The sequence below is a fragment of the Lepidochelys kempii genome, chromosome 1 (genome assembly GCF_965140265.1).
Source record: "Lepidochelys kempii isolate rLepKem1 chromosome 1, rLepKem1.hap2, whole genome shotgun sequence".
Classification (NCBI taxonomy): Eukaryota; Metazoa; Chordata; order Testudines; family Cheloniidae; genus Lepidochelys; species Lepidochelys kempii.
In genome coordinates, this window is record NC_133256.1 from 26,969,983 (window position 1) to 26,992,174 (window position 22,192).

At 46.3% G+C, this 22,192-nt stretch overlaps 1 protein-coding gene across 2 annotated transcripts; it reads left to right on the forward strand.

Annotated features, from left to right (window-relative positions):
• Positions 1-640: 640 nt before the first annotated feature.
• Positions 641-15,249, forward strand: C1H11orf97 (chromosome 1 C11orf97 homolog). 2 transcript variants are annotated; one of them, XM_073319170.1, is made up of 4 exons: positions 641-791; positions 3,495-3,599; positions 12,055-12,180; positions 13,383-15,248. In XM_073319170.1, exons 1-4 carry the CDS (start codon positions 689-691, stop codon positions 13,385-13,387), a joined length of 339 nt encoding a protein of 112 aa, XP_073175271.1. In that variant the 5' UTR covers positions 641-688; the 3' UTR covers positions 13,388-15,248. The 2 variants fall into 2 exon arrangements, with proteins under 2 accessions (XP_073175271.1, XP_073175184.1); XM_073319083.1 differs by lacking the exon at positions 641-791 and adding an exon at positions 2,262-2,593 and having other exon boundaries at positions 13,383-15,249.
• The last annotated feature ends 6,943 nt before the right edge of the window (positions 15,250-22,192 follow it).

Sequence of the window (22,192 nt, forward strand, 5' to 3'; positions counted from 1 at the left end):
TATTAGACATATTAAAGCGTGTTTTTAATTTCGGGGGGGGGCCCACACTCAGAGGCTTGCTATGTGAAAGGGGTCACTAGTACAAAAGTTTGAGAACCACTGGTCTAAACAGCCAAAGGAAGAGGATGGAGCTGGAGTTTCCCATAGCTTCTGCTGCCTCAGACGCTATTTCAGGCGGCCAGGGGGCGGGCGAAGCAGGGGAGCAGCCGTCAGGACTCACTCGGTTTACCCCTGGCTGACCCTGAGCCACGCTCTTGGCCTCCCTTCCCCGCCTGGGCGCTGCTCCCCTACCTCAGGCAGGGCCTGGGGCGGGCAGGCGACGCTTGCGGCAGCCCCGCTTTGAGTGACCCTGGGACGAAACGTGCGAGCTGCCGCCGGAGCCGGGCGGCTTATGGAGCCGCCCTAACAGCCAGCGAGGGGAGAGCGGCGCCGCGCAGGGCCAGGAACGCCCTGAGCCTTCGCCCCCCGCCTTCCGCTCCCCCGGGCGGTGCCCTGCGGCCCAGCCCCGGGCTGCTCGGCCCCTCTCCCCGCGCCTCTGCCCAGAGCCCCGCGGCGGCCGAGCTCTCGCCCCCAGCCCCGGCCGCGCTGCTGTCCCCCGGGCTGCCGCTCCTCCCTCCCCCGCCCCGAGCTCCTATGGCAACGGGCGGGGCGCGGCCGGCAGAGCCGGGGCAGAGGCGGCGGCGGTGGCATGAGGGAGGCGGCCGCGGAGCCCCAGCAGGAGCCGGCGGCCGGGGATGCGGGAAACAGCGTCTGTGCGGAGCCGGCGGGGAGCGGCCACTGCGGCCAGCCCTGTGAGTGGTGGGGCCGCCCCCAGCCTTGGGGTCCCGTGGCCCCGCCAACCCTGCCCTGGGGCGTCCCGGCCGGCTCCCGTCCACCCCCCTGCAGGGGTACTGCCCTGCCCTGGTGTGTCTTGGCTCCCGTCCATCCCCCTGCAGGGGCACTGCCCAGCCCTGGTGTGTCTTGGCTCCCGTCCATCCCCCTGCAGGGGCACTGCCCAGCCCTGGTGTGTCTTGGCTCCCGTCCACCCCCCTGCAGGGGCACTGCCCTGCCCTGGTGTGTCTTGGCTCCCGTCCACCCCCCTGCAGGGGCACTGCCCAGCCCTGGTGTGTCTTGGCTCCCGTCCATCCCCCTGCAGGGGCACTTCCCTGCCCTGGTGTGTCTTGGCTCCCGTCCACCCCCCTGCAGGGGCACTGCCCTGCCCTGGTGTGTCTTGGCTCCCGTCCGCCCCCTGCAGGGGCACTGCCCTGCCCTGGTGTGTCTTGGCTCCCGTCCGCCCCCTGCAGGGGCACTGCCCAGCCCTGGTGTGTCTTGGCTCCCGTCCGCCCCCTGCAGGGCCACTGCCCTGCCCTGGTGTGTCTTGGCTCCCGTCCATCCCCCTGCAGGGGCACTGCCCTGCCCTGGTGTGTCTTGGCTCCCGTCCGCCCCCTGCAGGGGCACTGCCCTGCCCTGGTGTGTCTTGGCTCCCGTCCGCCCCCTGCAGGGGCACTGCCCAGCCCTGGTGTGTCTTGGCTCCCGTCCGCCCCCTGCAGGGGCACTGCCCAGCCCTGGTGTGTCTTGGCTCCCGTCCGCCCCCTGCAGGGGCACTGCCCAGCCCTGGTGTGTCTTGGCTCCCGTCCGCCCCCTGCAGGGCCACTGCCCTGCCCTGGTGTGTCTTGGCTCCCGTCCATCCCCCTGCAGGGGCACTGCCCTGCCCTGGTGTGTCTTGGCTCCCGTCCACCCCCTGCAGGGGCACTGCCCTGCCCTGGTGTGTCTTGGCTCCCGTCCATCCCCCTGCAGGGGCACTGCCCTGTCCTCGGGTCCCAGCTCCCATCCACTGCCCTGCCGTCGGGTCTCATCTCCCCATCCATCCCCCAGCAGGGCTGGTGCCCTGCCCCACCCCTGTGGTCACATGTCCCATTCATTCCCCCTGCAAAGGGCACTGTCCTGCCCTGGAATCCCATCTCACTATCCATCCCCCTTCAAGTGGGACTGCCTGCTCTGTGGGCACAGCCTTGGCCCTGGTGGTGTCACTCCAGCCCTCTTCGGAGGGGCGGGGTGTCTCACCCCATCTTTTCCAGCCCTTCAATGTGGGTGAGATTGCCTCCCCATGGGGTCCCAAACAACCCATCATTTTCCTTTCCCTAGTATAGTCGTTCTCAACGTTTGGTCCATGAACCCCTGATGGTCCACAGACTGTTTAAGGGTTCCATGAAAGACTTTGACTGAAAACTGACTGAATCTGTTCAGCTATATATACAGACAATAGATTTTCAAAGGGGTCCACACCTCCATTTGAAATGTTTTAGAGGTCTGCACATGAAAAAAGATTGAAGACCACTGCCCTAGTGCAGTGGTCTCCAAAGTTTTTGGATCGTGCACCCCCACGGTGCTGCTGAAGAAAGGAGAGGGGAAGACTTACCACAGAGGGGAACACTTGCCGCAGGTGTGCTGCTGAAGATGGGAGAGGGGAAGACCTGTCGCGGGCGTGCTGCCAGAGAGGAAGGCCTGCTGCAGTCGTGCAGAGCTGCTACTGAAGAAAAAAAATGGCGAAGTGCCGTCCGGCAGCGCTCCTCCTGCTGTGCGCCCCCTGGGATCCTCTGGCTCACCCCCTGGGGTGTGTGCACCCCACTTTGGAGACTACTGCTCTAGTGGTCTCCCCCCTTCCCAGCTCATCGTTCCCTGCAGTGCCTTTCCTTGAGGGTGTCTTCCCATATCTCCCTGTAGGGGCACCTCACTATTCCTGTGTAGTCTCTCCTGCCCCTTCACTCTTCCTCCTGGGGGTCTTTTCCTACCCCATCCGCACCCTGTAGTGAGCAGTAGCCTTCACCAGGGAGTCTCAGACATCCCCACCCTGCCGAGGACTCTGTCTTTTCCTTGGGCAGGGGTGTGACCTGCCCGTTTACCCTGCACTGCCATTCCCCTGGGTTCTCTATGTGCTGGAACAACATCACGGGGTCATGGTGCATGTACGCTGCAAATGGTGGCCCATGACAGCAAGTCTCAGAGCCCAGGTCTACAGACTCTGGCTCGTTGAGCTCACAATACAGTGCTAAAGATAACTGCAGCTCACAGAGGCCCTGGGGAGCGGATAGGGGTAGGGGCTCTAGCACAAGCTGCAATGTCTACATAGCTGTTTTTAGCGCTGTAGCATGAGCCCGAGTCTGTAGACCTCGGACTCCAAGACTCACTGCCACAGGCTGCTGTTTGTAGTTTAGATGTACTGTACCATAGTCTCAAAAGTTGCAGTGCCATGTTCAGTGAATCCAAGCACAGTCTTGCACTTTCTGAACCCTGCAAAGGTTTGCAAACAGTTCCCCTTTGGCCATAATATTGGGAGCCATGGTGCCACCCAAGCTTGGAATATCTGGACCTGACTGCATACCTCTGGATATCTCTAAATGATGAGAAGTGGGAAGGTGTATTAAAAACACTAATAGAATAGGATAAAACAAGATGTACATTAACAGTTTGGGGCTTTAAAGTAACCAATTTTTTGCTATATGTTTTGCAAACAGGGAAGAAATTTGTATATGTTGAGCCACCTAAGAGAGTTAAGGAAGTACTTGAAGAAGAGCTTTATTTTCGGAGAGATGGATGCCAAATTAAACATCCAGCTGCAGGTAATCTCTATAGTCAGAAAATAAGAAGTGTTTGTTTGGGAAATGGAATCTAAAATGCTGATGAGAGAGTATGCTGAAAACCAGGTCAGTTCATTAAAGCAAAGCCATGATGTTGATTATCATCCTTATGGGAATGTACAGAACTTGGAGAAATCCTTATGGCCCGTTATTTGTTCCATCATTCTAAAACTTGGGGAACATACAGAGTACATAGAAGTCCATGCAATTCATCAGCTTGACATTATGCAACATAGAACCCGGAAAAGACCATGTGATTCAGTAACCTGATATTTCTCAAATTTTCTCGTGGCAAATATACCTATGTTACCTTCTTGACACCATTGCAGAGAGAAAATAGCTCTTTCCCTTTGTTTCTTAAACACTGAGTTCAGCATATTTCTAACTCCATATTTTATGAAATTAAATTGCAGCTACTCAGACTATGGATTTAGGAACTTGTCTGATTTGCTTGTGGTCATGCAAGAGGTTTATGCTACTCTTGAATTCCCATTTGAAGTGTAATCACAAGGGGCAGAAGAGTGTTTTAAAATATGACACCTAGACTACAAGAGGCAAAGAGATCTCTGCTTCCCAGTCAGCTCTGCAACTTGCCACGTGGGATATGAATGTTATTTTCAGTGTATCGGTTTCCATGACATTTCAGTCTTTCCATTGAGCAAATCAGACTGCTACAGAACCAGGATCTGCAGCAACTTTTTAGGGCTTGCATGGCCCCAATGGTGCTTTCTGGATAAGACCCAGAGTGTGTTTAAATAAATCCTATGGCAGGTCTCAAAACATACCTTGAGTATCATTTTCTTCAATTAATATGCTTCGGTCTATACCTAGTTAAAATCATTTTAAGAACATATGATCCGTCTATTTTTAAGTCACATGTTCAAAAACATATCCTTGTGGCTATTTTATTGTTTAAGATCTCTCCAGCCTTGATTTGTGTCTCCCTGAGTCTATTAATAGAGTTTCCCAAATCCCATCATTTGAGACTAAAATTGTCCTGCACAAACAAGGCTACTGTTTCTTCTGTAGCATCCTGTTTTAGCGCTGCTAGTGATTGTATATCACATAAAGAGGGTGCTTCCGTAACAATCATTTTCTGGATAGGTTTCACTTATGCTACTGTTATACTGTACTTTTCCTTTTGATATAGGACTTGGTTTTAAAAGATTAGATTTTTATCCATAAATGTTGATTCCACTGTACATACAGAAACTGATAAAAATAATTCCATTAATAATAAGCAAAATTTACCTATAGGCAAAGTAAGATAATGATAATAGATAAGAGTTTGATTTAAGAATATTTACTTTGAATATTTTGATATATGATGTTGACAATTTGTTTTTTAATACCTATAAAATAGGGCTGTCAAACAATTTTTAAAAATTGCAATTAATCACAAGATGAAAAAATAGTTACAATTAATTACAGTTTTAATTGCACTGTTAAACAATAATAGAATACCAATTTAATTATATTTGGATGTTTTTCTTTCTTTTCAAATAATATTGTTTTCAATTACAACACAGAATACAAAGTGTACAGTGCTTATTTTATTATTTCTATTACAGACATTTGCACTGTAAAAAAGATAAAAGATAGTATTTTTCAGTTCACCTCTTACAAGTACTATAGTGCAATCTCTTTATTGTGGAAGTGTAACTTACAAATGTGGAATTATTTATTTATTTATTTATTACATAACTGCATTCAAAACCAAAACAATGTAAAACTTTAGAGCCTACAAATCCACTCAGTCTGCTACTTATTCATCCCATAGCTAAGACAAATGAGTTTGTTTATATTTGTAGATGATTAATGCTGCCTGCTTCTTATTTATAATGCCACCTGAAAGTGAGAACAGTCATTTGCATGGCATTGTAGTAGCCGGTGTTGCGAGGTATTTACGTGCCAGATATGCCTAAACATTCGCATGCCCCTTCGTGCTTCGACCACCATTCCAGAGGACATGCTTCCATGCTGATGGTGCTCATTAAAAAAATAACCTTGGGGGAGATTTCTAAAGATGCTGTCTGGTTCTTATTTACAATGTCACCTGAAAGTGAGAACAGGTGTGTTCTACTTGGTACGATCCAAAGCAGTGCGAACCGACGCACCTTCATTTTCGGCATCTGACTCAGATGCCACCAACAGACAGTTGATTTTCTTTGTTGGTGGTTTGGATACTGTAGTTTCGGAGTATTGCTCTTTTAAGACTTCCGACAACATGTTCCACACCTCATCCCTCTCAGATTTTGGAAGGCATTTCAGCTTCTTAAACATGGGGTTGCATGCTGTAGCTATCTTTAGAAATCTCACATTGGTACCTTCTTTGTATTTTGTCAAATCTGCGGTGAAAGTGTTCTTAAATTGAGCAACATATGTTGGGCCGTCATCTGAGGCTTCCATAACATGAAATATATGGCAGAATGTGGGTAAAATCACGAAGCATCGGAGTCACCCGATGAAGTGAGCTGTAGCTCATGAAAGCTTATGCTCAGATAAATTGTTTAGTCTCTAAGGTGCCACAAGTACTCCTTTTCTTTTTGCGAATACAGACTAACACGGCTGTTACTCTGAAACCTGTCATTAACAGGAGTTGTAAGTCTGCATTCCTGATCTGTTCCCGGTAAAAGCATCACACAGATAGAAGACCCTTTGTTCCCCCCGCTCCAGATTTGAAAGAATTTTGTCCTCTCATTGGTCATTTTGGGTCAGGTGCCAACTAGGTTACCTTAGCTTCTTAACCCTTTACAGGTGAATGGGTTTTGCCTCTGGCCAGGAGGGATTTTATAGCACTGTATACAGAAAGGTGGTTACCCTTCCCTTTATATTTATGACTGCATTATTTTTTTTTAACAAGCATCACTGTTCTCACGTTCAGGTGATACTATAAATAAGAAGTGGGCAGCATTATCTCCCATAAATGTAAACAAACTTGTTTGTCTTAGCAATTGGTTGAACAAATAGTAGGACTGAGTGGACTTGTAGGCTCTCAAGTTTTACATTGTTTTGTTTTTGAGCACAGCTTTGTAACAGAAAAGTCTACATTTGTAAGTTGCTCTTTCACGATAAAGAGATTGCACTATAATACTTGTATGAGGTGAATTGAAAAAATTCTATTTCTTTTGTTTATCTTTTTACAGAGCAAATATTTGTAATCGATATAATAATATAAAGTGAGCACTGTACACTTTGTATTCTGTGTTGTAATTGAAATCAATATATTTGAAAATGTAGAAAAGCATCCAAAATATTTATAATAAACAATAATAGAATACTAATTTAACAGTGCTATTAAAACTGCAATTAATCACAACTATTTTTTTAATCTAGTTAATTTGTTTTGTGTTAATTACTTGAGTTAACTGCAATTAATTGACAGCCCTTCTATAAAGCTTTAGCTTTTTGAATCTCAATGTTTACTGTCATTAAATAATTATTATGTGATCTGGCCCAGGATTTCCTGCAGCTGTGAAAATTCAAATCAATAAAAATAAAAACATGCTTAAAAACAAATATTGATATTATCCATCAAAATTATTGTGCCAAGCTTGTATGTGACCAAAAGCTAAATTCAGAGGTAAGTCTAAGAAGTATCCTCCATCTTCCCACCCCTTGAATATGTAAATTACACCCCTCTAGATTCACTGTAACTCAGGTTTTATCATCACTGCAAAAAAGGTGTGTTTTTTTACATTGCGAAAGCTATCTCAATGTAAAATCCTAATGGAGACATGACATAGGTAGTTTTACCTATAGCTATACCAATATAGCTACTCAGGGTCAATACACCCCCTTGAGAACTAGCTATATTGAGTTAAAACTACAGTGCTTTGTCTCCACTAGGATTTTACACTCAGATGGCTATCGCAGTGTAAAAACACAACCTTTTTTCCAGTGAAAACATGGGAGGCTATGTTTTCAACTCTCCTACCATACAGTTTGGTTGCTAAACATTAATCTTGTGTGTTCCCAATATACCTTAAATTCCTTTTCTGTGAAGAACAAACATACATCCTCCACCCTGAATGGAGGCTTTGGGGCAAGAGTTCCTGACTCCTACCAAGTCCTTATTATGCAACATTGCAATGGTCTTTGGACAAAGAGAGTGAGACCACTAACTTGCAGACTCAAGATCCAATCTTGCATTCCTTGCATACATACTCAATATTCCATTGAAGTCAGTGTGAGTTTCGGGTGGGCTAGAAGGGCAAGATTTTGCCCTCAAGGCATGAGAGGATCACATTGCAGTTTAAAAAGATCCATAGTAATATACCAGATTAGGAATAAGGAAGGAGGGTGTTTGGCAGATCCCACTGAAACATTCTTGGAACATTTTTTAGCTGATGTCACTAACTGGCTTTTCATTATTAAATTGCTTTTGAAATCTCCATTGACTAGACTGAAAGGCATCTCAGCATATTTTTTGTTTGCTTATTTAATTATTGTTTAACCTTTATATTAGAGTTGTTTCATGACTATGTATTCCTACAGCTAAACCCAGCAGCTCTGACTGGTAGCTGATGTGAAGGATTATTGATAAATGAAGCTTAAACAGTTCCTTTTTGCAATCTGTTCTCTCAGGCTGTTTTTTCCTGCTCAATGGGCAATCGCAGATTTGGCCAAACTCCCAGTGAATGCAAGAGCAGTTTCTAGTAAGGTGAACGAATCTGCACCTACAGGACTTTGAGTCACCACATAATAAATATAAACCTCTTTATTGTTCTTCCACATTTTTACTTAATCCCTTTCAACGCCTCCTTTACCTGCCTTTTAAACGTTAGTGAGATTTTGAATGTTTTCCAGCTGACTGAGAGCACCACACTGTTATCTAGCAATATTGCTGTCTAGCTGTGAAATGTTAGGTAGCATAAAATCATTGATGTTAGAGATGGAAAAGGCCACGTAGGTCATTCAGTACATCTCCCTGCGGGTGCAAGATTGTACCTTCAGTACATTTTAATCAAATATTTGCACAAATATTAAAACCAATGTGTTATTTTTGGGGTGAACATTAGTTTTAAAATTATTTGATGAATCTACCATACCTACTTAGTTCATCCAGGAAGTCTGCTTTTACAGCATATCTACCAGGTCCATCCACCCATTCTGTAATAGAATCCACACATTCGCTTCCCTTATGTAAATGGTTGTTTGAATGAACATATTAATGAGATATCTGTCTAATTATGTAACAGGCAGGGGCTAGTAAAATGCATTTAAATCCGCACAAGACCATTAGAGGGTCTGATCCAGGAAAGTACTGAGAGTTCTCAACTTCCACTGACTGCACTGTGGGTTGAGAATGCACTGTATAACAAGGGACTGGATCCTTAGTTTTTAATAGGCTTATACAGTTAATTGTAATAGTGTCCTGCTCCTCATACATAGTATCACAAAAGGCTTTTTCTTTAATCATTACAACATGCTCGTTAATATCGTCACAGTACTAGGGTAAAATCAGTCTGAATTCCTATTAATAAAACTCTTTCCACATGAGTTATTCCTTTTTCAAAAATCCAAGCTTACAGAGAGTTGAATTTTCTGTTATTTTAAAATATGCTTGCACCTGAGTTAATGTCTGTTTAAAAACCTTGTTCCTGTCTGCACCCACTCATCCTGCTATTTCCTGTAGAAGCTCTTGATTTTTCAGGGGGCTGGGTGGGCAATCATCTTTGATAAAAAGACTTTATCCTTAGATGGGAGGAGATATAGAAAGGCACTGTTTCTATTGTAACATAAATCACCAGCACACTTGGAATTGAAAGTTACCATTGGTAGGGAGACAAGGTGGGTGAGGTAATATCTTATATTGAACCAACTTCTGTTGGTGAGGTCTGGTCTGCGCTACATACCTATATCGGTATAGCTGTATCGCTATGGGGTATGAAAAATCCACTCTCCTGAGTGACGTAGTTATACTGATTTTTATCCTCCATGCAGACAGCACTATGTCGGTGGGAGAGCTTCTTCTGCGGACATAACTACCGCCTCTCAGGGAGGTGGATTAACCATGCTGACAGAAGAGCTCTGTCCTGTCGGCGTAGAGCGTCTTCATTAAAGTGCTACAGTGGCGCAACTGCATCGGCAAAGATGCGCTGATGCAGTGTTTTAAGTGTAGGCTTGTCCTGAGAGACAAGCTATCAAGCCACACAGAACTCTTCTTCAGGACTGGAAAAGGAACTCCCAGAGTCACAGCAAAATGCCAGGTGGAATAGAGTGTTTAGCATAGGTAGTTAGCACATAGTATAAGGGACCATTCAAGCTAGAGTGGCCCGTTAACAATCTCTGCAGTCATAGGACAAAAAGAGGGGGTTAGTGGGCTACAGATTGTTGTAATAAGCCATAAATCCAGCATCTCTGTTCAATTCATGATTTTTGGTGTCCAATTGAGTAATGAATTTAAGCTCCCAGCCTCGTCTTTTGAAAGTGTTGTGCAGGTTTCTTTTGAGGATGAGGGCTGATAGGTCAGATATAGAGTTCACCCACAGGGCGTTTTTGTGTTTTAACAAAAGGTTTGTTGTTGTCTTTTAATGTTTTCCTGTGTAAATTTATTCCAGAGCATAATGATTGTCTGGTTTCACACACAGAGTTGCTATTTTGGCATTTAGTGCACTGGATGAGGGATGCCACACATAGGTGCTGGAACTGAGGGTGCTGCTGCACCCCTTGGCTTGAAGTGGTTTCCATCATTTACTGTTTGGTTCAGTGGCTCTCAGCACCCCCACTATACAATTTTTTCCAGCACCTCTGACACCACATGTTGTGATAGGCATGTGTAGGACCATGGATCTTGAAAAGTGTTTTGTAGGGGGTGTTCATCATTATAGTAGTGGAGTTATGTCTGCAGGTTTTGCATCTGTTGTTCTGGCAGGGTCTGCTGCCCCTTTGAATTGGTGTGTCTTTCACGATAGGATCCCCATCAAGTATGGGTTGATAGTTGTTTGATGATACACTAAGACTGTGAGTTGGTCATGGAGTTCACAGATTCCGTGATTTTGCATGACCTCCATAACTTCAGCCCTGCACAGCAGGGCTCAGGCTGTTGGCACCAGGTTGCGGGGTTCGGGCTTCCATGATTTATTGTTTATTGCCTGCGTCCTGTCTGTGACTTTTACTAAAAATACCCATGACAAAATCTTAGCCTTATTATACTGCGTGTGGATTCCAGTGTGGGGTGGTAGGTGGCAACTAGTAGTATGTGGTCAGAAGGGATTTTATTTTTGTATTGAAGCAGATTCTCTTCGGGCATTTGGGGGACTCATTCCCTGATGTAATCTACTTCTCTGGTGGAGTGTCCTTGGTTGGTGAAGGTAGTTTTGAGTATTTTAAGGAGTATATCCTGGACTTTCTCCTCAGAGCATATTCTGTGGTATCTGAGTGTCTGGCTGTAGATAACAGATTTCTTGGTGTGTTTGGGGTGGTTACTGGATCTATGAAGGTAGGTGTGGTGATCTGTGAGTTTCTTGTATATAGTTATCTGTAGGGTTCCATTGTTGAAGCTGATCATGGTGTCTAGGAAGTTGATGCTGGTATGGGAGTGTTCTAGAGAGAGTTTAATGGACTGGTGATGACTGTTGAAGTTGTGATGGAAATCTATGAGGGAGTTTAAGTCATCTCTTCAAAGGATGAAAATATCATCAGTGTATCTCAAGTATATTTTTGGTTTGTGGTGCATTTGCCCAGAAATTCTTCTTCAAGGTGGCCCAAGAAGAGGTTGGCATATTGGGGAGCCATCCTCGTACCTCTGGCTGTTCCCATGTTATGGACAACGTGTTTGTTGTTGAATGTAAAAATTGTTATGGATGAGGATGAAATGGATTAGTTTAGTGATGTGTTTGGGGTGGATAGCCCAGAGTTGTCTATTGTCTTGTAAATATGTGAGGCAAACAGCTATGCTGTCATTGTGAGGGATGTTGACATATAGGGAAGTGAGATCCATGGTGGCAAGGATGGTGTACTGAGGTAGGTTATTAACATTGCAGCATTTGTGGCGGAAGTTGGTTATGTCCTGGAGGAAGCTGGGCCTTGGTATGGTGAGTGGTTTGAGGATGGTTTCTATGAGTCCCTATATTCCTTAGTAAGAGTGCCATGGCTGGTAGAAGGTCCCTCGTGTGGGTTCTTGGAGGATGAGTTTGTAGAGCTTCTCTTGGTGTTGTTTGGGGAAGGAGTTAATGAAAACCTTAAATTCAATAACTGTTGATCTAAAATGTTAGAAAATTAAAGTATGTTAAGTAAATTGTGTGCTATATCTTTTGTGTAGTGTTCGTCTGTTTCTAGTAAATTATCTTGTTTCTGTTCATTACGTTGACCAAAGATATTTGTTTTAAAAGTGGTTTATATTAATTCTTTTACAGCAGCCTAGGTGAAAAGTAAAACAAACCAAGCTAGAATAATCCATTTTAATGGTATTGTTCTAATACATTTTTAACAGTGGCTCTGGAAGGAATATGGAGTTTGAAAAGAAATTTCTCCATGGGAGGCTTGAAGCCAACATCACAGAACAGAAACACTTTACTTTCACAGCCCAAGTACTATTCCAGGCACGGAGGAATAAGAAGTAAGAGACAGTAATCAGTAGATTTCAACTGTAACACCTCATTTTGCAATATTAGGATGACACTGTTTTATAATACACTACAAACCTATTAAACAGTTAGCAATTGTACCTTGCTTGGTTTTATTCTGTTTACCTAGGTACCTATATGGCCCCCATCACCATAGCATCTTGGCATTTTTTAACAGATCAACAACCTCTTCTTTTCCTTCAGCAAATAGCAGGGCACTGGGTTACAGACCCTACATGGGAAAGTTGCTTAGTGCTGCTTTATTGAGTCACCTTAACCTCATGTGCTAAGGACTTTGCTTGAAGATGTAGAATACTTACTTTTTATTCATGTTGGTGGGTGGCTCTTAATAGCTCTATGTGGCTCCTGAGTCACACTTGCTTTCCTCTCTTCGTGGGATTCAGAGTTTTCTGCAGGTCTTGGAATGCTGTGACCCCCATCCTCTGCACATCTCCCATTGGGGAGATACGAGGTTGGGGTGAGATCTCGGTCATTTCCTTCTTTGTATGTTGGGAGGGTAGTGGGCAGCTTGGGGAGGTTTCTCTTTTCCCTTACAATCCCCAAGGGGCCTCTTCAGTCCGATGGGCCTGTCCTCTCCCAGCTATCAGCATAGCATGCTCAGTATGCCCAGCAGCTCTCTTCCTGAGGAATTTGTAGACTTTGTGGTGGGGAGAAAGCTGCCAAGCTCAGGGGCATACAGAGTTTATAAGCTCTGTCAGGGCAGTGCTGCTAGGGCCAGGGGGACCATGCAGAGTTCATACTCTCTGCATACTGTGTGGTTAAGTGGGGCTCCTCTTCACCAGGCTGGGGAGTGGGCACTCCAGGCAGGACTTGCTTCAGCTCTTCTGTAGCAGCTCTCTCCTCCTGCCCGGGCATGTGATTCTGTGATTAACCTATTATCGATCCCATAAGAACTCATTTTTGGGGGGCCCATAAATTGTTGGCTTACACACGGTATCTACACCTTATTTCTCCCCAACCTCCACGGTTATTCTCCTTCCCTCAAAGGTTGCATGCTTTGCTGTGTGCACTGCTCCACAGTGGATTTCAACACCCTGTGCTTGCTTTGTCTTGTCCTGCTTCCTTACAAATATAAAATGTGCTAGAATTCTGAGGCAAAGGCTGTTTAAAAATATCCCCTGCCAAGTAAAATCTGTACTAATTTCTGTTGTTTCCATATATTTTTTCCCTCTAGGATAGCTCCAATGAAAAGCAACTTCTCCCTTTCTGGAGGACATGGGTCAGGGCAGGCACCTCCATGTGTTACCAAGCCTACGATTATTTTGTTCCAGCAAACTCAAAGTACCATGATATAGACTGTGTATTATATTTTGTACAATAAAATAATAAAGCCATCTTATTGGCACCTGATCAGCTCTAACTACAGAGCGCTGTAGCTAGAAGGTGTTGAATGTGCAAAGGCTTGATTGCCAAACCTGTCTATTTGCAGGCATTGGCAAGTAAAGATCAGTCACTCAGGTTTATTGATGGTTTTTTACCTCAAATTAACATATTGGGCAAATGATCTTGTACTAAGGTCTTGTCTACATAGAAAAATTGTAGCAGTATAGTTAAAGTGGCACATTTTCCCTAGTGTGGATGCAGTTATAGACATATAAAGTGCTTATCCCAGTAGAGCTTTTTCCCATATGGGAAGGGGCTGGAGAATAAGCAATAGTGATATAAGACACCTTTATACTGGTATAACTGTGTCCACACTATAGGTTATAGTGGTATAGCTAGTTCAGTAAAAAATCACACCCACAGCTGATAGTTATCCCAATACTATGTGATCTGGCTTCAGCTCTCATGCTCACCAACACATCCCCCTTCACACATACATACAGCAATGACAGCACCAGCTGTACACTCCCTTTCACCTGAGAGCGACTGGAGGAATGCTCAAGTTGGGGGAAAGAGAAGCTGGTGAGATCCTAGGGTAGAGAAGAGAGGAACTGGAGACAGACTAGGGTAATGGGGCAAGGTTGAAAAATAAGGGGCATAGGCAAGGAGCCTGAGAAATTTAATGGAGGAATAAGGGGATCCCCAGGAAAAAGAGGGAGGGGGCAAAAGAATGGAAACCAGAGGTGTGAGGGAACAGGCAAATATCCTGGGGGTAGAGAGACAGGGAAAATTCATGGGAAAGAATGGGACGAGGGGAAGGAGAGAGAGGAGGACCATCCGGAGACCATGCAATATAGGGGAGAAGCAAGAAGGAACAGAGAGACAAGGGAGGCCAAAGTAGGAAAGAGCAGAAGAGGAAGAATAAGGGGACAGAGGCAACCTAGGGAGAACAAGCAGGGTAGATAACAGAACGGGGCAAATAGGAGAGAGGCAAAGAAGGAGAGGGAGATGCTGCTTTTCAGGGGAAGGAAAGATTCAAATAAGAAAATTAAATAGAAATGAAGGAGAAGCAATAAAATGGATAAAAGAAGAGAGAAAAGGAGGTGGTAAGAAGTGGAAAAGAGGGAGAATCAAGAAGAGATACCTACAATGCAGACATTAGTGAATTTCCTGTATATATTACTGCTGCTATATTTTATTGTCTTTCCTTGACATTTGTCCTGTGGCCTGAATTTTCAAAAGCAAATAGGTTTTGGGTGTCCAACTTGAGACACCTTAGAGGGACTTGGTTTTCACAAAACGCTGAGCACCTGCCCTGTCAAAATCTGAGCCTTTTTTGGTCTCTCCAGTTGGCTGCTCCAAATCACTAGTCACTTCTGAAAATGTAGGCCTGCCCATCTAAAGTGTTGGGCTCACTGTTCTGCTCAGTTGTTACTTAACGTTATATTTCTTAGTCACCTGATATTACTGTAACATCCATCTCTGAGCTGAAAGGAAACCTGCATGTATCTTGGCCAGCACAACTCCACAATACAAGATGCCTTTGCCACGTGTGAACAGTGAAATGTGTTTGAGGGTAAAGTGTAGTTAATGCTGGTATTTTTGGCCCTCTTTCTGGCAATTTTACTGTAAAGTGATACCAATCCCCACAGCAAGATTATAAAACAATTGACAAGTGTTTTAACCTCCTTTGTCTGGGCTCATTTATTGATGGCAGCATCTTGTAGGCCCAAAATTATAATATTGTGAATCAAGATCCTCATTTAATAAAGGTTGAACATAACCACCCCCCCATAATGTCTAATATTTACACAGCAAAGTTATTCTGGTGTTAAAGAGAATAGAAATGGGCACCAGGGAACCCAGAAATAGTAAATCCATTAACTGCAGCCTTTAGGCATTATTACAGTGAGGTAAAAAGAAATGGTTAATGAGAAATCCATTACTTATTGATAGGAACAGTTACAGCATATTCCCAACTACTTGTTTCACAGTTTACTCCAGGTTGAATAACCTTTAGCCCTTATCCCAGAGTTTTCATCTTCAGAGAACTTCACAAGTATTCTCACAACACACTTGTGAAGTAAGCAAATATTATTTTCATTTTACAGATGGGCAAACTGAGGCATGGGGGTTAAGTGACTTGCCTGAGGTCGATGAGGGAGCTGGAGCTCAGGAGTTCCTGGCTCCTTATACTTTGTGCAGGCTGCTAGTCCATACCTTTCATGTGGCCTGATCCTGAGAGGTGCTGGGCACATGCAGCTGCCACGGTCTTGCTGAGGATACACCCTTAAAACCATCAGTTAACATAATAATGAACCAAACATGAAAATTTGCCTCTTTTCTAAGAACAGAGTTGTTATTGTCTTCATTTCACAATGACGAGTGCTAAATTCCATATGAACAGTCTTCCTTTTTACCCAACAGCCATATTAATCATCCACGTCCACATTACCTTGGGTCTTTTCCATACTAATCTGGCCCACCCTTAATCCAGCCAAAAAACTGCTGACAAAATCATCTTTCATTCCTGTTACTTTGCTCCCTCTGCAACTCCTGTCTTTGGTCTGAAGTAAATGGGATGAAATTCAATAAGGGCACTGCAAAGTACTCCACTTAGCAAGGAGCTATCAGTTGCACACATACAAAACGGGAAATGACTGCCTAGGAAGGAGTACTGCGGAAAGGGATCTGGGGGTCGTAGTGGACCACAAGCTAAATATGAGTCAACAGTGTAATGCTGTTGCAAAACAAGCAAATATCATTCTGGGAAGTATTAGCAGGAGTGTTGTAAGAAGACGAGAAGTAATTCTTGTGCTCTACTCCACACTGATTAGGTCTTTACTGGAATATTGTGTTCAGTTCTAGGTGCCACATTTCAGGAAAGTTTGGACAAATTGGAGAGAGTCCAGAGAAGAGCAAAAAAAAAAAAAATGATTAAAGGTCTAGAAAACATGACCTATGAGGGAAGATTGAAAAAAATGGGTTTGTTTAGTCTGGAGAAGAGAAGACTGAGAAGGGGCCATGATAACAGTTTTCAAGTACCTAAAAGGTTGTTACAAGGAAGAGGGAGAAAAACTGTGCTCCTTAACCTCTGAGGACAGGACTAGAAGCAATGGGGTTAAATTGCAGTCAGGGCGGTTTAGGTTGGACATTAGGAAAAACTTTCTAGCTGTCAGGGTGGTGAAGCACTGGAATAAACTGGCTCAGGAGGTTGTGGGATCTCCATCATTGGAGGTTTTTAAGAGAAGCTTTGAGAAACACCAGTCAGGGATGGTCTAGATCAGGGGTCTTCATTGCAAGGCCTGTGAGCCAGTGGCGGCTCCCATTGACCCGAAACACAGCTCCCTAAGTTCCCTCTAAGCTGCGTGGCCCCACAGCAGGCTATAAATAGCTGTGCAGCAGCTCTAAAGGGCAACACAGCGGGAACCTGGAGAGGAGAGAGGTAGGAGGTGGGTGGGAGCTCCCATGCTGCCTGCCAGCAGAGAGAGGGCTAGGGGAATCCTGAGGCCCCAGCCCCGGAGCAGCCTGCCTGCGCCCCAAAATCCTCATCCACAGCCCCATCCCAGAGCCAGCACCCCCGCATCCAAACCCTCTGCCCCAGCCCTTAGCCTCCTCCTGCACCCTGAACCCCACATCCCTGGCCCCACCCACAGCCCTCACCCCAGCATCCCAACCCTCTACCCCAGCCCTGAACCCCCTCCTGCACCCTGAACCCTGCATCCCTGGCCCCACCCCACAGCCCTCACCCCAGCATCCCAACCCTCTGCCCCAGCCCTGAGCCCCCTCCTGAACCCTGCATTCCTGGCCCCACCCCACAGCCCTCACCCCAGCATCCCAACCCTCTGCCCCAGCCCTGAACCCCCCTCCTGCACCCTGAACCCTGCATTCCTGGCCCCACCCCACAGCCCTCACCCCAGCATCCCAACCCTCTGACCCAGCCCTGAACCCTCTCCTGCTCCCTGAACCCCTCATCCCCAGCTCCACCCTAGAGCCCTCACCCCTAGCCAAAGCCCTCACGCCCGCACCCCACCCTCTGCCCTACGCTGGGCCACCTCTCACACTCCGAACCACTCGGCCCCATCCCATGTGTCTTTCACATTGAAGGTTTTTTTGCCGAAGTGGCCCCCACTTCAGAAATAGTGAATAGCACTGGTCTAGATAATAATTAGTCCTGCCGAGAGTGTAGGGGACTGGACTAGATGACATCTTGAGGTCCCTTACAGTCCTATGATTCTATGTATGGTAGTCACTGGTATGGTACAGATGGGAAAGAGATCAGCCTATAGCAGCGTTTCTCAAACTGGGGTCCTTGGACCCCTGGGTGTCCCCTAGGGAACTCCAGGGGTTCCGCAGACCCCACTGATCAACTCCTCCCTCCCTCCCTCCCTCCCTCAACTCCTCTCCCACCGTCTATCTCCCAGAGGCTACTGAAGCCAAACCGGGAGATTTTAGCCACTAAAGGTCTGGCGGTGCAGTGGGGCTAAGGCAGGCTCCCTACCTGTCCTGGCTCCACACCGCTCCCAGAAGCGGCCGCTATGTCCCTGCAGCCCCTGGGGTGGGAAGGCAGGGGGTCTCTTCACACTGCCCCAGCACCAACTCCGCAGCTCCCATTGGCTGGGAACTGAAGCAAATGGGAGCTGCAGGGGCGGTGCCTGTGGACAGGGGCAGCACGCGGAGACCCCCTGCTCTCCCCACCTAGAAGCTGCTGCCAGGGGGATGTGCTGATTGCTTTCGGGAGCCACCTGAGGTAAGTGCCACTCCTCACCCCCTCCCGCTCCCCAATCCCCTGCCCCAGCCGAGAGCCTGCACCCTTCACCCCCTCCTGCACCCAAACTCCCTCCCAGAGCCCGTACCCTCTCCCACACCCAAAGTCCCTCCCAGAACCGCACCGCTCACCCCCTCCCACACCCGAAACCCATGTCCCAGCCCAGAGCCCACATCCCGCACCCAAGCTGTCTCCTAGAGCCTGCACCCCACACCTCCTCCTGCACCCAAACTCCCAAAGCCCACACCTTGCACCCCCTCCCACACCCCAACTTCCTTCCAGAGCCTGCACCCTGCACCTCCTCCTGCACCCCAATCCCCTGCCCCAGCCTGGTGAAAGTGAGCAAGGGTGGGGGAGAGCTAGCGATGGAGGGATCGGGGATGGAGTGATCGGGGGGCAGGAAGAGGTGTGGCGGGGCCTTGGGGGAAGAGATGGAGTGGGAGTGGGGCCCGGGGCTGAGTCAGGGCTTGGGGGTCCCCACAATTTTTAAAATCAAAATGGGGGTCTTCAGGTTGCTAAAGTTTGAGAACCGCTGACTTAGAGCATGGTTATTTACCATGGGTAACATTTTCAAAAGCATAAAAGGGTGTAGCCACACTGCAATGTAAGCCCAGGCTCAGATTCAGGCTCAAGCCCAAACCCCACTTCCATCTACGCTCAATCTATTTAACATAAGGACATAAGAGCAGCCACACTGGGTCAGACCAAAGGTCCATCTAGCCCAGTACCCTGTCTTCCGACAGTGGTCAATGCCAGGTGCCCCAGAGGGAATGAACAGGACAGGCAATCATCAAGTGATCCATCCCCTGTCGCCCATTCTCAGCTTCTGGCAAACAGAGGCTAGGGACACCATCCCTGCCTATCCTGGCTAATAGCCATTGATGGGTCTAACTTGAGCCCAGGACCCTGAGAGGTAGAGGGTTTGAGACAGAGTCCCGCCGAGGCACAGGCCCGAACTCCATCATTTTGCAGTGTGAACACAGCTCAGCCTGGGCCCCCTGTCTTAGGTCCTGAGAGTCACCAATGCTATCCCACAATCCCATGGGCTAGTGTCCCTTCTATCCCAAGACTGGCCAATCGACTCCCTGGAAACTGAAGCAACCCCATGGTTCAAGTACAGCTGTTCAGCATTTAACCCTTCCATTTTGTTTTGACTGCTGAGCTGCACGCAGAATAAACCTTCCCCTGCGTTTGTAATGGCCACTGACATGAAGAAATCCTTCACCAAGCACACTGCTAAGCGGTCATGGGAACATGGCCAGACTTCGGTTAATCTCTGGTGTGTGGTAAGTAAGCACTTTGACTTTAGCAAAGGAATGACCATGCAGATCAGCTAATAGCGAAGAAGCTGGCAGCATTTGGGATTCACTGGACCAGTGACCAGTGCAGGGAGCAGATTAAGTGGCTCAAGACCAACTATAGGAAAACCAGGGATGAGAACTGCACCGCTGGGAACTTTTACAAGGAGTTTTACTGGGTGCTGGGTACTGTGCCGAGCGCAGAGCCAGCAGGGCTTCACAACAGCCTGGTCAGCCGGGACAGTGACCTTCTCACCCCTGAATCCAATATAGGACTGGAGGGGAGACAACGAGCATCAGATAAGGCTGCCGAAGTGACTCTTGTACTCACACTGGTCCCCGAGGAGGCTCTGCCACTAGAGCAGCCTCAATACATTCTGGGTCCCTATTCAGAGCAGGTTTTTGGTCCCCCACCACCTGTCCCTGGAGGAGCTGTCCACTGCAGAACCAGCATCAGAAACACAAGGGGCAGAATTAACCCCTGAGCCTGGTCAGTTTCTGACCCCATGTTTGTTGTTATTAATACTGTATAGGGATGGGACGGATTTCTGGCTTATGACCCAATGCAAAATGTATTGCAAGCCATAGGCAGCAGCATGCATCCACTAATGGCGGATTACACTCCAGCATCCTGGCCACCACCACCATGTGGAACTCAAAATGGAGACTGGGAAGCACAAACAACAGTGAAATAAACATATAAAATGAAATTTTTACTAGAAATGTGCACATTCTTACAGAGCTGGGCTGGGGGTGTTTAAAGTAAGAACCTTTTTGCCTTCCCTTTTAATATGCCGGGCTGTACAGTTCGGGCATGCCACAACAAAACAAACTGTTGTAAATAGAAAACTGTCAGGGGTGTGTGTGTGTGGAAGCAATGGATAAATTTAGTCCACGGGTGACAAAATCAATGTCCATGCAGTCACCCATGCCACAACAGCCACACCGCTATTTTCAGCATGCTCGCTCAAGCACAGCCAGCACATCTGTCTACCTGACCTGGGAGTCACTTGAGGCATTAGGAATGCCTACACTGCAATAAAAAACCCGTGGCACTGAGTGTCAGAGCCCAGGTCAGCTGACTCAGGCTGTGGGGCTATGAAACTGCAGTGTTAGCATTTGGGCTCAGGGTGGAGCCCAGGTTCTGAGACTCTACCCCTTCCCAGGCTCCAGCCTGAGCCTGAATGTCTACACTGCAGTTTTATAGCCGTGCAGACTGAGCCCGGTAAACCCTAGTCAGCCGTACTGTGGGTCTTTTATCACAGTGTAGACATACCCTATGAAGCCTAAGTCTCATTAAAAGTAGCTCAACCTTGCTGCGATGAAGATGGTATAAAATTGACTACAGGGAGCACAGCAATTTCCTTTCACACTCTCTCTAGTTGTGTCCATCTAGTCTGGTGTCCTAGCTGTGAAAGTAGTTTGTACCAGGAGTTTCAGAGGCAGATGAAAAGCCTCATACGGTACCTGCACAACTGTAGAACCATGGAGCAAATTTCTTCTTGATCCTGTCCACTGAACATTTTTTCCCTAGAAGCTTGAGGATTGATTTCTCTTGAACTGTTGTCAAGGCTAATATACACACAGACACTATCCTTAGTTATGTGTCTAATCATTCATTTGCAGCTTATTAAACTGTTTGCTTCAATAATATTCCACAACTGTGAGTTCAAAGTACTTGCACACAAAAATATTTCCCTTTATCTGCATGGATTGTGTTTATCTTTTAATTTTATAAACTGTTGTTTTGTTCTTTTATTCTGGGACAGGGTTAAAAGGATTGTCCAACTGGCCTTCTCTGTTATATAGCTCTCCTGTCTCTCTCCTGCCATTTCCAAACTAAACAATCCTACTATTAAAAAACCCAAAGAACTCTTCTTGTTTTTGGTAAGTGTTGATAAGATTTACAAATGCTGATATATTGACTTTTGTCTTTCAAAGTCACGAAATATATTTTAACTACTAACACAAAAGAGATCCAAAATCAACATATCAAGAAATCAAAGACGAAATATTAATGGAAACACCTCCCTATGAAATGGTTGTTGCTGATTAAGAGTGTTGAATTACATAAATAAAAGCATAAAAGTCATTGTCTTTTTGTCTTTCTTCCAAGTATTTCCTCCTCCATCTTGTCATGAGTAGGAGTAGAGTTAAGCATAGTGTGGTTTTAGCAGTTGCGGCAGTCTATGAGTAAGTTTAATATCTTACTTGGAGCTATAGCCCCATCCTGCAGTTCTGTAAGGGTGGATCCTTGCACCTGTATGGAAACTCACTGACTGCAGTGAGGCCCAGTGTCAGTGCAAGGATCCATCTGAGTGGAGCCAGTTGCAGAATCGCAGCTCTTAGTCTTTTTAAACTTTTCCCTTAGTTAATAGCATATGGGACTTTAAGATGGGGAGAAATCTTGGTTGTGAAGAATTATTCTTTGTCTCTGGATTTATAAACCCAAGTCTCATAACCAAGTGTTCCAAGAATTGCTTCTAACCAAAGATTCAAGATGGGATACTGTATCATAAAAGAACTAACAGACATCCACAAGTCATATTGTGGCTGTCTGGTGCCTCTATGCAGTGATAAGCTGCCAAAATCTTA